General features: G+C 55.2%; 1 protein-coding gene across 6 annotated transcripts in view; it reads right to left on the bottom strand.

Moving 5' to 3' along the window:
- The window catches only part of NECTIN2 (nectin cell adhesion molecule 2), a 33,047-nt gene that overhangs the window by 3,792 nt on the left and 13,154 nt on the right, over window positions 1-16,101 (bottom strand). For 2 of the 6 annotated variants that reach the window (XM_086353062.1, XM_086353063.1), the window contains exons 2-6: window positions 15,191-15,586; window positions 11,580-11,876; window positions 10,293-10,410; window positions 9,271-9,419; window positions 1,611-1,764 (exon numbers count right to left, since the gene is read on the bottom strand). In XM_086353062.1, coding sequence (XP_086209188.1) covers window positions 1,611-1,764; window positions 9,271-9,419; window positions 10,293-10,410; window positions 11,580-11,876; window positions 15,191-15,586 — 1,114 coding nt within the window. Of the gene's footprint in view, window positions 1-1,610; window positions 1,765-4,772; window positions 6,095-9,270; window positions 9,420-10,292; window positions 10,411-11,579; window positions 11,877-15,190; window positions 15,587-16,101 lie in introns of those variants that run through there. The other 4 variants (XM_086353065.1, XM_086353064.1, XM_086353066.1 and 1 more) reach the window with 4 other exon arrangements.

The raw sequence follows: 16,101 nt of genomic DNA, 5'->3' as shown, positions 1-16,101 counted from the left end.
CAGAGCACAGGCTCTAGGCGCACGGGCTCAGTATGTGTGATGCAAAGGACTGGTTACTCTGTAGCATGTGGGGTCCTGTGGGACAAGGGATCAAATCCATGTCCCCTGCATGGGCGGGCGGATTCTTAACTACTGGACCACCAGAGAAGCCCTTTTTTGGACACCTTTTAAGTGTTCTGTCTCATCATTGTGTCCCTAAATTTAAGGGCCTTGCCCCACGGGGATACTTTCTGAATTACCTACTGAATGAACAAATGGATGAATGGATATGAGGCTTCATTGAGATCACAAGTACGATGCCTCTTATCAAGTCTCCACAAGATGCTGTAGAGATGTCAGGATGCCTCTCATAACAAGTGTTCTACAGAGAGAAGTGGAGCTAGTTTCCCCTCATATCCCCAATATTCCTCTTTTTTCACAGTAATACGGATTTTGACTGGGCATGTGGCCACCCAGAATAAAGACTACATTTCCCAGCTTCCTCTGCAGCTAGGGCAGCCGTGTGACTAGACCCTGGCCAATGGGAAATGAGAGAATGTGATGGTTCCCTTACAAGACTGCCCTCTATTTCCATTTCCCCTTCCCACTGGCAGGCAGGGTGGTCCTTGAGGCCAGGATGGCCATGTCTGGTTGTCCTGTACGTAGACAATGATAAGAGAGAAGGGAGCCATCTTGGAATGTGAATGAAGGGAAGGCAGAACAAGATAGCAGGAACCTGGACTCTGATGACATCACAGAGCAGAGTTTTCATGGCCATGATTTCTAGGAAATAAACCCTCCTCTCCACCCCATTTAAGTCCTGGTCATTTTGGACCACTCTGTTTCACAGAGTTGATACCGTGCAGGGTCCTGTGGGGGTCCTGGGGCACAAGGCCTTTCTGTGTCCCCCATTTCTTTGTTTATAGGAAACACCCTTCATTCAGCCTCCATGACCTTCCCTGAGTGCCAGTGGGGAGATTTAAGCAGTTGTTACTTAGGGAAGGCAGGAGATACAAGACCAGGGAGAAACAGTTAAGAGCAGCCTTGGGCCAAGGTCCTGTTTCCCTATTAATGGATACACACACAACAATATCTTTGAACTACTCTGCAGATAAAGAAATCCCCTCCAGGTGGGAGAAGCAACTGATTAATGATGATAAGTGGCCCACAGGCATGTAGACCCCAGACCAATTGGACCTGAAGCTTGATGCTGCTGACTCCTACTTACCTCACCACCAACCCATCAGAAGAATGTCCATGGGATGATCGCACCCTCTTTGAATAATTACTATTAAAACTTCTCAATATCTTCCCCAAGTTAGGACACTTGGGTTCTGAGGGCAGTAGCCCACTGTGTCCCCCTTTGCCTGGCAAAGCAATAAACCTACTCTTTTCTGGGTGCGTGCTAAGTCGATTCAGTGGTGTATGATTCTTTGCGACCCTCTGGACAGTAGCCTGCCAGTCATCCCAAATTCTGTCTTGGAGATTTGATTCGGCACTGGTGTGCAGAGAAGCTGAGCCATTTCAGCGTCACAACCATTGCCAACGACTTTCTCCCAGCCTCCTCCCCCAGCCTGTGCACCCCGGTCCTGGGACCCCTCCCCATCCACTTCTTAGGACCCTTCACTCACTCCTCCTCCTCCTCTGCCCCCTGCAGCCTCTGCTCCTTCCGCTGCTGCCTGCAGATCAGGATGCCCGTGGCGGCCACAGCAGTAGCGATGATGGCGGCAATGATGCCCCCAATGATGCCCCCTGTGGCCCCTGCTCCGGCTGTGTTGGGTGTCTCTGCAAGGAGGAGGACAGCGTGAGGGAGTCTCCAGGAGGAAGCCACACAAGGCCTTATTCCCCGTCCCACCCCACCCTCCAGTCACTACCTGCCTGCCTACCACCTCTCCCAAGGGCAGATGACATTCTTTTTATTCACTTAATCCTCATTGAGCATTTGTTGTGTGATAGAATGGTGAATAAAACATGCAAAAGCGCCAGTCCCATGGGACGAATGTTTTGTCGGGCAGGGAAGCCACAAGTAGAGAAATAGACATAATAGCTAATGTGCCAGGTGACAGCAAACGATAGAGGGTAATCGTAGGGGACTTCCCTCGTTCAAAGTGGATAAGAATCCACCTGCCCATGGCAGGGACACGGGTTCCATCCCTGGTCCGGGAAGGTTCCACATCCTGCGGGGCAACTAAGCCTGTGCGTCACAACTACTGAGCCCACGCTCTAGAGCCACCAAGCAGCAACTACTGAAGCCTGCATGCCTAGAGCCCCGTGCTCTGCAACGAGAAGCCACCACAGTGAGAAGTCCACGCACTGCAATGAAGACCCAGGACAGCCCCCAAAACCAATTATTTATATATATATATATACACTTCCCTGGTGGCTCAGATGGTAAAGTGCCTGTCTGCAATGCAGGAGACCTGGGTTCGATCCCTGGGTAGGGAAGATCCCCTGGAGAAGGAAATGGCAGCCCACTCCAGTATTCTTGCCTGGAAAATCCCATGGATGGAGGAGCCTGGTAGGCTGCAGTCCCTGGGGTCGCTACGAGTTGGATACGACTGAGCGGCTTCACTTTCACTTTTCACTTTCATGCATTGGAGAAGGAAATGGCAACCCACTCCAGTGTTCTTGCCTGGAGAATCCCAGGGATGGGGGAGCCTGGTGGGCTGCCATCTATGGGGTCACACAGAGTTGGACACGACTGAAGCGACTTAGCAGCAGCAGCAGTATATATATACTGCCCTGGCGGCTCAGATGGTAAAGTGCCTGTCTGCAATGCGGGAGACCCGGGTTCGATCCCTGGGTAGGGAAGATCCCCTGGAGAAGGAAATGGCAGCCCACTCCAGTATTCTTGCCTGGAAAATCCCACGGACAGAGGAGCCTGGTAGGCTACAGTCCATGGGGTCACAAAGAGTCGGACACGACGGAGAGACTTCACTTTCACTTTCATATACAAAGGCAATGCCACATAATGCCAATGTCATTCACCTTACTTATAGTAGGGAAGTGCTACGTGACAGAGCAAGGTAGTCAAAAGTCAGAGAGAGCCTTACTGGGAGATATTTGAACAAAGGCCTGAAGTAGCTGTAGGGGGCGAGCCATGAGGATATGAGAGCATTCCAGGAAGAGCGAACAGCCAGCCAGAGCCGAGGTCCTCTGGAGGAAGCCTAGGGTTGTTTTTAGGGACAGGAGGGAGCAGAGCAGAAAGCAGAGAGCTGATGGGAGAGTGTGGTGCTAAGGGAAGAGAGGTGACAAGGAATGGAATGAAAAGGCAGAAAATCGGGGGCATGCGTGATTCTGGGCTTGGGATCAGAATCCCTCATGCATTATACAGAATGAAGTTATCCTGGGCAGAGCATCAGAGGGCCTCCAAGCTCACAGGAAAAGGGGTGGAGAGAAGTGTGACTCCCCCTTACACAACCCCAGACCTCTCCTTTGTAACACTTCCCACTTCCTGAATAGTTATTGGAGCCATTACCTGTTTACTTGCCAATTTCCACACTGTGACGTCCAAGGGACGGGGTCTGGCACACAGCTGGTGTTTTTCTAGATGCATAAGGAGGGGCCCAACAGGGATACTTGGGGACCCACTGTCTGCCAGATCGACCACATTCCCGCCCCTTCACTCCTGGCACTACCCTCCCGTTGGGGGAGGAGGCGGCAGCTGGGGTGGGAGGTGGGCAGGACAGGACAGGGTGGTACAGACAGTAAACAACCAGAGGAAATAACATGTGTGCCGAGGCCCCGCCCACAGGCCTCCCCCTTCCATCAACCCCACTGCAGAGAGGAGGAGAGAAAGCTGCCCGAGGGAATGCTGTCTGGATCCCTGGACCATCCCATTTCCACAGCTTCCTGTTACACAGCCTGGCATCCTCTGGAGGGCTTCTCAGAGCGTCGGGGAAATATCAGAGTAATTGCGCTCAGTCCACACACTTGCTCATCCTAAGGTTGCTCTTCTGACTGCACGCCACCGCTGTGTCCCCCGCAGAGCGAGTGGAAGGCTATGCTGGTGGCAGAAGCAGACTCGCCCAGCCTCTCCCGGGTGCTTCACCCCACGCTGGTGTTTGGGTGCAGCCTTAACTGAGTCCCAGGACAGCCTCGGGAGCAGAGATGAAGGCCACCTGGGGTGGTTGTGGGGCTCGGGAGAGTGGAGGTGACTGGATTTAACCTTGCCTCCCTCCTCGCCCCCACCACCACAGTCCCCAGCCTGAGTTTGTAAGATTTTCTAATGGGGAGAGGGGGCAGTGAGAAGGATACAGAGCCCCTCCTTGGGCCCAGCCTGGGGATATGGGACTAGGAGGAAGGTAGGAAAGGCTGACGTGATGTCCTCCCTAGGTGGGGCTCCCCTGGTTTCTTAGCACCCCGAAAATGCAGGTGGAAAGTCCTCCCTTCCAATGTCCTCAGCAGACTCGGGGAGGTCGGGTCTGAGATGCCCCCAGAGGATCAGATCCCAGGCCCTCGCCACCCCTGAGGGCCCAGGAGTCCAGGATCTCAGCCCCGCTGGGCCCAGGAACTCAGTTCTCCTGCCAGTCTGGCCACTCGGCCTGGGAAGGGTGTCCTGGAAGCCCCACATCCAAGCGCCAGCCCCAGAGCCCAGTTCCCTGGGCCTCAGACGGCTCGGACATCCAATGTGTCCTTCGAGGACCCAAGTGATCAGAGTCCTCCCTTCCACCAGCCTCCCCAAGTCTAGCCCCCACCACGCTCCCCCTCTCCAGTGCCCACCCGCTGGGACCTAACAGTCCCTGTCCCACCCCCCAAAGAGGGGGTCTGATGTATTACAAGACACCCCGGGATATTTTCCTCCAAGGCGTTTATTAACTCCTGAGTGTCATGGGGCCACGGCAGGCTGGAGCCCGAACCAAGAGTCTCTGTGGGGGGTGGTGCTCTGTGGGTCCCCATTCCCCAGCGCCCCCCTCCCCCCGGGGGGCCGTCCCCTGCTCCTTGTGGCCCAGGACGCAGAAGTCCAGTGTGTGATATTCCAGCGCCCTCTACATCCCAGGGAAGGAAGCGGGAGGTAGCTTTGAACTCCAGTGTGTTTCGGACAAATGAGTTCAACCAGCCTGGGGCCCTTGGCTGGCCGGTGTGCGCAGTGCTGTGTCTGTCTCAGTCTGTCTGTCTGTCTGCCTGGGTGGGCTGGTGGGGGGTGGGGGGGTCACACGTAAATCGCCCGCCGGGAGATGAGGGAGCCATCCAGCTGGGACTCCAAGTCGTCCTCCAGCGCCGGGGGCGGCGGCAACATGAGGCCTTTCTCTGCCTTCTCCTCCTCGTCCTCCTCGTCCTCCTCGTCCTTGCCCTGTGGCCTCAGGGGGCCAGGGTCCGCGGGCGTCCAGAAGACGGGACCCCCATTCCCAAACACCTGAGTTTTCGGGTCGTAGGACCCTCCTGTGCCGCCGTCTCCTCCTCCTCCGGGGCTCTTCCTTCTCCTCACCCTCAGCAGGATGAAGGCCAAGGACCCCCCAGCCAGAAGCAGCAGCACCAGCAGTGTCCCCCCCACAGCCCCCCACACCACTGGGCCTGCGCCTTGAGGCGAGGCCCGGGGGGTGTCTGAGGAGAGAGAAGAGGGGTGAGAGAGAGAGAGGGAGACACGAGGTCAAGAGGAGACATCTGGAGGTGGGGGCTGGGGGGACAGGACACAGCAGGGCAGGGCAGGGAACTGGGGAGGTGGCGCCACGCGGGACAGAGGACGGGGAGGCGGGGAGAGGAGGGAGAGCCCCGCTCACCCTCCGCGCCAGTGGGTGCCCTCCCCCAGATGGATTTCCTTACACCTGCCTAGTGCTTTGCTAACAACATAGAAAAAAAAGAAAAGACTCCTGAAATAACAAACACAAAACCAAAATGAAAATTGCTAGGGATTCCCTGGCCGTTTAATGGTTAAGACTCCGTGCTTCCACTGCAGAGGGATTGCTCAGTCACTCAGCCATATTTTGGACTCTGCGACCCCATGGACTGCAGCCTGCCAGGCTCCTCTGTCCATGGGATTCTCTGGGGAAGAATACTGGAGTGGGCTGCCATTTCCTCCTCCAGGGAATCTTCCTGACTCAGGGGTAGACGAGTCTCCTGCGTCTCCTGCATTGGGAGGCGGATTCTTTACCACTGAGCCACCTGGGAAGCCCTACTGTAGGAGGCATACGTTCAATCTCTGGTCGGGGAACTTAGAACCCACCTGCCGAACCACGCGGTGACAAAAGAAAAAACCAACACACACATACACACGTGCATACAGGAAACAACAGCTCGCTACCCAACATTTAAAGGACTAGGTCATCTCACTGAAAATTCCAGATTTCTTTTACGGCAGAAAAAAAAAAAAATCAGACCTGGCATCATCACACCCTCGTCTCCTCCACCTGGTGATGGGCTGTGGCTGAGTGAGGCTGCGGACTCCGGGAACAGAGTTCCACACCTGGCCACCCTGTCACTCGCCAGGACCCTGTAGGCATCTGAATTTGCCACTCCCTCTCAGAAACTCTGAGGTCAGGGTCACAGAATCTTGTGGCTGATCCAGCCAGAAAGAAGCAGAGATGGGTTTGAGCCTGAGGCTGTTTGATCCCAAAGCTCTGAGCACTTGAGAGAAGGGAACTGAGGAGACTGAGCACCCCCAGCATTCCCAGGGTGGAAAATGGTGCCCCTTAAGCCCGCAGTCCCGGGGGTTTCTTCTCCCTGCAGAGGCTGAGCTGGTGGGAGGGGACGGGTCTGGGGGAGGGTGGGGGTGGGTAGAGAAGGAAGTAGGGGAGCACTAATCTGGGAGGAGTGAGGATGAGGGAGGGGGCGTCTGGGGTCCACAGATGCAACCAGCATCTTATCACATACCTGCTTTCCCCCACCCTGGCATGCAGAGCCTGACTGGGAGAGACCAGGGAAGGACCTGCTCACACCTGACCCTCCCCTCCCCATGTCTCTGGACATTGGAGGGGCTGGAACCCAGGCCACAGTTTCTAGATGTTTTCAAAACTGGAGTTGGGGTGGTGTGGGGGTCATGACCTAGCGGGCTGTCAAATCAGCACAAACAAGAGTAAAACAGAAGAGAAAAAGTCCACCTCAAGTGTGAAGGGCCAATAATACCCTGTGAAACTTCTGGTGGGGATATATTTCTACACCTGCACCCTGGGTGAAGGCGGAAAAGACTGTTCAACAGTGAAGTCTGGAGGCCAGTTTTTACGCGTGTCGGGACGTGTGTCCGCGTTACTGAAGGTAGTATTTTGGAGGTGCCGGCTGAGCATGTTCCTGTCTTAGGGTCAGAAGTTTCTGAAGCAACGTCTAGCCTGTGGCATGGCCTGTGTATTTATGTTTTCTCTGGCGTGAGCCCCAAACTGAGTGTGACAGCCTGTGCGGGTCTGTGTGCACGTGAGGAACACGAGCCGTCTCTGAGACCCTCTGCGGTGACTTTGCCAAGAGCTGTGAGTGAATCTCCTCTCCAGGCAGGGCCATCTGTTGACACATCACTACCTCTGACTGAATTTCTAGAGTGCTGAGAGTACCCCCCATCTGTTGGTGTCCATCTGTAGGTGTGTGACTTTGCTAGGATGCTTTTGACTGCCTATGGGTCTGCGGTTACCTTTGCGGGGGCAGGGGGCCTTTCCACGGGTGTGTGATTCTGTGTGCACCCCATCCCACCCGGATACGTGTGTTTCACTGGGTGAATGCTGCCTGTCCAGGGCTGAACTCTGATGGTGGTGTGTTCGCCTTGGGGGTTGCCAGCGGCGGACATTCCTGGGGTTTCTGGCTGTTTCGGGGGCGGCGTCCATGCTTTCGTGGCTGTGTGTTTCTCCCATGGCCCTTCAGTGTGATCCTGTCTGGGTTCTGCAGGCTCCACCCCCACGGGCCCAGTGTGGGTGGAGAGACCGGTTTCTCAGGTGGGTGTGCATCTGGGGTACAGTTCAGGGGGTGTATTTCCAGTTGGGCACCTTGCTGGGTGGGTGGAGCTGACCCTCCTCTGGGTGTGCCTCGGAGGGCAGGACTCTGACTGGGTCATCGCTGTATTCCCAACATCAAGGAGAATGGCTGGCCAAGAGAAAACCTCAGCAAACAACTTGTCAGAGGATGATTTGTTGAAAGAGAAGCTCCACAGTGGCATTTCTGGGGTTTCCGAGGGCGTGCCCTTGAGAACGTCTCCGAGTTTCCTTCTCAGCATCTGGGTGATGACGTTTCCCCATGCGCCCTTGCTGCTGGAGGTTCTTGTAGCATGTCTGTGTGGCGCTGTCTCCTTCCAGGTGTGTGTTTGTGGACCTGAGCGTGTGAGACGTGCTGAGGGCAGGCCAAGGGTCTCTCTGGGTGTGTGGTCTGTGACAGTGTTTCTGAGTGGCTATACCACATCTCCCTGGCAAGTGTCGGAATTCCTCAAGAGGGATCTGTTTTCATTTTTCCTTTTTTTGGGGGGGGTTTCATGTGGGTGTCTTTCTAGATGTGTGTGTGTGTGCGTGTGTGTGTGACGATCATCTCAGCAAGGGACCTGCTTCCACCTGTCTCCAGTGTGTGTGTGTGTCTGTCTTTACGTGGGTGACTCTGAGTTTGTCTTTGGTGGTGTTTCTGAGATGGGGGGGCACACCAAGGCCCTCTGGCTCCCTGTAAGCATCACAGTCTACAGTTGTGATTTCAACCCCATTTCCATCAGCCCGCACCTGGGCTTCGTTTCCTTTCACTTTTTCCCTCTCTGGCTGTGTATCTTGGGTCCCATCAGGGAGACTCAGAGCACTTCTGACTGCCAGACACACCAGCCACTGTTTCCAAAATACCACCTCCAGGGAGTTGCCTGGCGGTCCACTGGTTGGCACTCCACGCTCTCACTGCCGTGGGCCTGGTTTTGGTCCCTGGTCAGGGAACTAAGATCCCGTCAGCTGAGCGGCAGGCCAACAAAAGAACAAAAAACAAAACAAACCCAAAATACCACCTCCAGGAACACAAACATCCCAACACACACGCAAACTGGTTTCCGGCTGGTACCAGCCAGCGTTCCCTGTAAAAAGTCTATTGTCTCTGAGTGCTCGTCTAGCTGCCCTCCCACGACTGAGCTGTCTGATTCCTGTGGCTGGAGGCGGGGCCAGTTGCCCTGGATCTCTTCCTTAGGATCCTTCTCAGGCCTCAAGTTCCTAACTCCTCTGTCAGCACCTACCCAGTCACCCCAATCCAGACTCCACCTGGGGCGGGGGATAAAAGCCACGCCCCACATCGGTGAGGTGGGTGCAGCCCACCCCAGGTCGGCGGCACAGCCCCCGCAGCGCAGCCCCAGAGCCCAGCGGGAGGAACACTCGGGGAGCAGGCCCTGTCATCACACCACCCCCAAGACCCGCTTACCTCGAACGAGGACCACCTGCTCGGCTTGGCCGGTGCCCACGGCATTGGTGACGGTGCAGATGAAGGTGGTGTTGAACAGCCGGTCCACTGAGTGGACGATCAGCTTGGGGCCCTGGGCCACTGCTGAGGCTGGGAAGACACCGGAAGTCCTGGAGGGTGTGGGGGTCACGTGAGAGGGGCAGCATGGTCCACGGGGGGCCCAAATCTGGTCCCTGATGACACAACCCTCAAGAGCCAAGCTCCACAGACTTGAAACTTACTCCTTGACACCCCAAACTGCCAGCTCCCTCCTCCTGGGGGACTTACGTTTTCAGGCCTCGGGTGTTCCTTTCTCATGACACAGGAGTCTGGGCCCCCAGCCCCTCTTCCCCAGACCCAGGATCCAGCCCCCAGCCCCTCCTCCCTCAGACCCAGGAGTCCTCCTCCCCCAGCCCTTCCTCCCTCAGACCTAGGAGTCCTCCTCCCCCAGCCCCTCCTCCCTCAGACCCAGGATCCAGACCCCCAGCCCCTCCTCCCCCAGACCCAGGATCCAGACCCCCAGCCTCTCTTCCCCAGACCCTGGAGTCCAGACCCCAGCCCCTCCTCCCCCAGACCCAGGGCTCCAGGCCCCCAGCCCCTCCTCCCCCAGACCCTGGAGTCCAGATCCCAGCCGCTCCTCCCTCAGACTCAGGATCCAGGCCCCCAGCCCCTCCTCCCCCAGACCCAGGGCTCCACACCCCCAGCCCCTCCTCCCCCAGCCCTAGGATCCAGGGCCCCAGCCCCTCTTCCCCAGCCCCAGGATCCAGGCCCCCAGCCCCTCCTCCCCCAGACCCAGGGCTCCAGGCCCCCAGCCCCTCCTCCCTCAGACCCTGGAGTTCAGACCCCCAGCCCCTCCTCCTTCAGACCCAGGAGTCCAGGCCCCCAGCCCCTCCTCCCCCAGACCCTGGAGTCCAAACCCCAGCCCCTCCTCCCCCAGACCCTGGAGTCCAGACCCCAGCCCCTCCTCCCTCAGACCCAGGAGTCTGGCTCCAAACAGGACTCACGTGCTCCAGTCGTAGCCCGTGGGCTCTGGTTTGCTGCGGACGTTACAGTTCAGGGTGGCCTCACTACGGCCGATGTACCAGTTGTCATCATAGCCGGATATGGAGACCTGGGGGGGGTCTGCAGGAAATAGGGGGGAATGGCTCAGTGACCAGGGGAATCCCAGAAGGGGTGACAAGTGAGTAGACAGATATGAATCCTAAAGAAACAGGATGGGCTGGCAGGAGGTGGACCCAGGGACAGTGCCTGCTCAGAGACCGTCCAGGGACGTCCCTGAGGGTCATTCTGAGGAAGTTATTGTTCAGTGCAGGCAGCGCCCGAGCGAGCCACTAGAGATAATGTGTGTCATTTCTGACATGCCCAGAACAGATTAGGGAATTAGTTTAACTGAAGGCATTGTCTGGGGAGCTAGTATAGAAAATGCTGAGTTGGGGTATGCGGTTGGAAAAGCTGCTAAGGTAACTATTTGGCAGAGTCCGTGGGGAGAGTGCTGGGAGAGCCTCTCTGGGGAATATGGGGGTGGGGGTGTCAGGGTAGGCAGTTTGGGGAAGAGCGAGCTCAGAACATATGGGAAGGGGTCCAGTGGTTAGGACCTGGTGTTTTCACCACCACGGCTCTGGGTTCAGTCCGCGGTCAGGAAACTAAGATCCCGCAAAACCACCACCACCATCGCCACTAACAACATTGACAGCAGCACAGTACGTCGACAGGGTCCACAGGGGCCAGTGTGCTCACATTCGGGGCAGAAGTTGGTGTAGAGACCCCAGGCGAGTCAGTATAGACAGTGTCCAGGGAGCCAATTCAGACAGTATGAACGGGGCGGGGTGGGGGTGTGTGCGTAAACAATACTGGGTTGGACCGAGTAGACAGAGTAGTTGATAGGACAGTGAAGGAGCAGTGTCAACTGGGGTCCATGGAAGCCAGAAGAGATTGCTGGGTGCACCTGTAAGCTGGTAAAAAAAAAAAAGGGATAGCCCTAGTTTGCGGTGTTTGTCAATTCTCTTGGTATAAACACTACCCACAGTTGATTCAAGCTACCAGTAACACTTAATGGACGTGGAATTGGGAAGAAATGTGTAAAACTGACCCTTGCAAGCCCATTCTGATGTACCATTGACTGTAGCAATAAATTGAGAGCCTACTGAAGCTAGTGTAGACAGTGGACAGGAAGGCAGTGCAGAACTTGATCCAGAGTGCCAGTGTGGACCACACTCCGGGATCGTGTAGACGGTGCCCTAGAGGGGCCAGTGTTTTGGGGCGGGGGAGCGGTCACAGCCTGATGTACTCACAGCGCACAGAGAGAATCACTGGCAGCAGTTTGGGCTCCTGGAAGCTCTCATGTTCCACTTTGCAGATGACCTTGACCCCGTCTGCTTCGCTCAAGGGTGTCACGGTGTAGCGGCTAGTGACGGTGACCGTGCCAGGCAGGGGCCCCGACCCCTGGGTCTCTTTGGCCTCTCCGTCCAAGGGTGAGAGCCAGGAGACCCGGGCAGGTGGTCGGCCACCCGCGGAGACACAGCGGGCCACGGGTACAGGATCCAAATTGAATGTGACCTCCTGTTTCTCGGCATGGTTCTGGGGCTGGGCTGGGGAGAGGAACAGAGGGGGTGGGTCACTCCACACCTAGAGTCAGTCCACAAACACCCTCAGCAGTGGAGCTGAGCAGTTAAGTCTCAACTGGAGTGGAATGGATTGCCATTTCCTTCTCCGGGGGATCTTCCTGACCCTGGGATCGAACCCACATCTCCTGCATTGGCAGGCGGATTCTTTACAGCTGAGCCATCTGGGAGGCCCAAGGCCCAACTGCAGGGCTTCACTTCCGAGTTTTGCTGCTTTGCAGCCGCATGGCTTTGGGCAAGTCATTTCCCAACTCTCTACGTCAGGTTCCTCTTTTGTAAAGTGGGGACAGTAATAGGACCCACCACAGAGATGAAATAAATCGACATATAAAGCGCTTTGGACAGTGCTTGACACTCACTGTGCTAAGTGTTAGCCATTATAGTACAATGCATTCCCTGTTCTGTTCTGCTAGTAAAGCAGACGGTGTCCACAAGCCTGGATGAAGCTGTGTTTTTAAGCGAAAAGCCAAAGCAGAACAATGCAGTTCAAAGGTCCAGCTGAAAAGAACTTCTACTTCTTTTCCTTTCATCACCACTAGATTTCGGCCCAGCAGTGAGATAAAGGCAATGGAGATTCCCAAAGCTGGACATTTTTCGCCCTTTTCACCCATCCTCCTGGGAGACATGGAAAAATATTAGGTGGGGTAAAACCTCCATGAGGAATAATAATGCCAACCACAGTTACTGATGTGTGCTCCTAACCAGACAGTCCCCTCACGTTCTGACCCACATCACTACCTGTCCCTGGTCCCTGCTCCTGCCCACTGCGGAGTCTTTAGTGACTTGCACTGCCTGGAATGTTCTGGCATCTCTTCTTCTTGTCTTGCTCCTCCTCCTTTTCCAGATCCCAGACTCACTTTCTCATAGAAACTTCCCTGAAGTTTGACTCCCCAAGAAAGTAGAGGTTTCACTGTCCTGCTCTGTGCTTTTATATGCACCTGGTGCCTGGTAGTAAGTGATCTCTATGTATCTCTTAATAGAACAAATGATGGCAGAAAAAGAGAGGCCTTTGAGAAAGATGGGGAGGAGGAGAGTTGTTTACTATGTGAAGCAACTGTGGTTCCTTGGGAAGGGAAGTGTGTACTGAGGGACATTACAGGGTACACTTCTCCAACTCTCTGCAGCTCAGAGCCGGGGGAACGTATCCAGAGTGATGTGGCTTCTTCGGAGTTGCTGGAAGAAGGCGGGACCCCAGGGGACCGCCAAGATTTAGCAAGAAATAGCATCCTTTGAAAAGATGCCTTCCCTAACTCTTCCACATTCCGCTAAGTGGTCATGCTGGTCACTCCCTGTTGGAGCCAGAAGGCTGGGAATTCTTCCTCCTCCTCATCCCTTAGTTCACGGACAAGCACCCACTATCTCCCAAAAGGGTGATTATTTCACTTCTCTGTTTATTCCTCTCCTTTCCCCACTCCTCCCTGCTTCTTCCCTCTTCTCTCACCTGCCTCCTTGCTTCCTTCTACCTTTGTCTACTCTTCTGATGCCCCATGCCCATCACCCCTCCCTGCCCCTGGCAGCCAGTTGATCTTTTTTTTAAATTTTATTTATCTTTGGCTGCTCTGGGTCTTCGTTGCTGCAAGCGGGTTTGCTCTAATTGCGCTGAGTGAGGACCACGCCTGGTTGTGGTGCACGGGCCTCTCATTGTGGTGGCTTCTCTTATTGTAGAGCACTGGCTCAGTAGTGCTGCTGCACAGGTCAGGTTGCTCCATGGCATGTGGGATCTTCTGGGACCAGGGATTGAACTCATGTCCCCTGCACTGGCAGGTGGATTCTTAACCACTAGACCAGCAGGGAAGTCCTGCCAGTGACCGCCCCCCCCACTTTTTTTTAAAGAATTTCAAGACCCTGGTCAGGGTGTTCTTATGATTTGAAACCGTCTTATGGCTCCAAATAACATTTCAGATGAAGGGAATTCGCTGGTGGTCCACCACTGGTTAGGACTCCATGTTTTCACTGCCAAGGGTGTGGGTTCAATCCCTGGTTGGGAAACTGCGATTCTCCAAGCTGCTCAGCACGGGGGAAAAAAAAAACCAACAGATGAATTCCAGCCACCTGGCCTCTTGTCTATGAGGTTCGTGTAAGCTGGCCCTGTTGGTTCCTTGCCTCGTTGAGGCTCACTCAAGCCCTTGCCACTAGCCTCCTGTCTCTTCCTAGAATGTGCCAGTCTGTTTCTCTTATCCCAGCCTTTGCCTAGACTGTCCCGTTCCCTCTGCTGGACCTTCCTTCTTCTTCCCGAGGGTGGCTCCTGCTTACCCGGGGAGACTTGACTAAGAGGCTTTCACTAACCATTCTCTCTACAGGAGTCCACTGGGGCCTTACAGTGAATATTACAACATCCTGGAGCTCCTTTTGTTTGCTAATTTGATTATTCTCTGGCTTGACCTCTAAAATGTTTCCATAAGACAATGACATCTCACTACCTCCACTGCCTCCCCTTTGGTCTACCTGCCATCACCTGTCTCCTGGACTTAGGCCCTCACCGCCTTTGTGAGCCTCCATCCTCACTCCCCACATAGCCTGTGAAAACCCAAGTCAACACATTCCTCCCCTACTCAGAATCTCCTGTAGCTGTTGTTCTCTCAAGGCAAAAGCCAACATCTTCTCATGGTCCATGAGGTCATTTGTGATCTGTGCTCCCCCATCACTGCCTTGACCTTGCCTCTCCCTGCCCCGCCCTCCCCATTCACTCATCTCCAGCCATTCTGACTTCCTGGCTTTTCCTCAGACCTTCCAGGCGTGCCCTGCCTCAGGGCCTTTGCACTTGCTGTTCCTGCTGCCTGAAACTCTCCTCCGTGGACCTGCAGGACTCCCTCAAACCCTCCTACTTTGGGTTCAAATAGCACCAGACCACCCTTACTAAAATGGTAACCTATTCTCCTCCAATTTTTTTTTTCTCCTCCAATTTCTAAAGTGCCTACAACCGCCCAGCTCACTCTTTTTCTTCTTATTTATGTTATCTACTCCCTTAATTGGAGTCTAAGCTCCAGGAGAACGGGGACTTCTGTTCTCCTAAGGGCTTCATCCCTAGAGCGTGGCACAGCGTTTGCCATCGAGTAGGGGCTCAACCATCTGAACGCTTCTTGCCGGCTGTATCTCCTCCCTGCAGAACTACCGGTGGCAAATAGCAGGTGCTTAGTGAATCACGGCCAGCCAATTGATGACCGCAGACAAGGTAGGTCGATTTCCCAGCTAAAGCTCAGAAACAGGCCCGTGGGGGCGCTCGCGCATTGCACCCCTCCCCCTCTCGCTTCGCCGCAGCCCCCCACCCCCACCCTGCTCACCTATGACTCTGAGCCAGGTGACTCCCCGACTGGTGCCCTTGGGAAAGGTGGCAAACTCGCAAGTGTAGTTGCCCTCGTCCTCCACCGTCAGCCCCCGGAGGGACAGCGTGGCGTCCCGCACCTCCAGCTCCGAGCCTTGCCCGGCCCCCGAGCTCGGCGCGGTATTGACGAAGGACAGCCGCTCCTTGCCGGGCTTCGGGCTGGGGAAGCTGCGACCATACTGGGGGTGGAAGATGGCCACGTTCTGTTTGCCTTCGGGCGCGTCCAGGCGCAGCCACGTCACCTGGGACACTCGGATTTCAGGCGCTGAAGGCAGCAGGTGGCACGGCAGCTCTACCGTGTCCCCCAGGTTGCCCCGCACCTCAGCGGCGACCTGAACTCGCACATCCTGGGCTCCTGGGGAGAGAGGAGAGAGAGAGATGTCGGGTCGGGGAAGTACCTAGAAATCCCTGGGCCAGGCAGAGCCATCATGGGAGGGGGCCCCCTCCACCCCACCCTGGAAATGCAGACCTCAGGGTAATGCAGGCATCTTCACGCTGTCCCAGTTCCCAAAAGGCCAGCCAGATAAGACAGTTTGAGGAAAACTAGGGCCATTTGGGTTCTGGGCTAGCTGTGGAATTACTGCTCATGATCTTCGGTGTGATGAATAAATTGTGATTATGTAGTATTCATGTAGCCATGAAATTAAAAGACACTTGCTCCTTGGAAAGAAAGATATGACAAACCTAGACAGCATATTAATCTGCAGAGACATCACTTTGCCAGTAGAGAGTCAAAGCTATGGTTTTTCCAGTAGTCATGTATGGATGTGAGAATTGGAGCATAAAGAAAGCTGAGTGCCGAAGAATTGATGCTTTTGAATTGTGGTCCTCGAAAAGACCCTTGAGAGTCCTTTGGATAGCAAGGAGATC

Source organism: Bos grunniens, chromosome 18 (genome assembly GCF_055505025.1).
Source record: "Bos grunniens cultivar Pamir isolate PY7600 chromosome 18, Bosgru_T2T1.0, whole genome shotgun sequence".
Lineage (NCBI taxonomy): Eukaryota > Metazoa > Chordata > Mammalia > Artiodactyla > Bovidae > Bos > Bos grunniens.
This window is presented reverse-complemented; position numbering and strand designations above follow the sequence as displayed.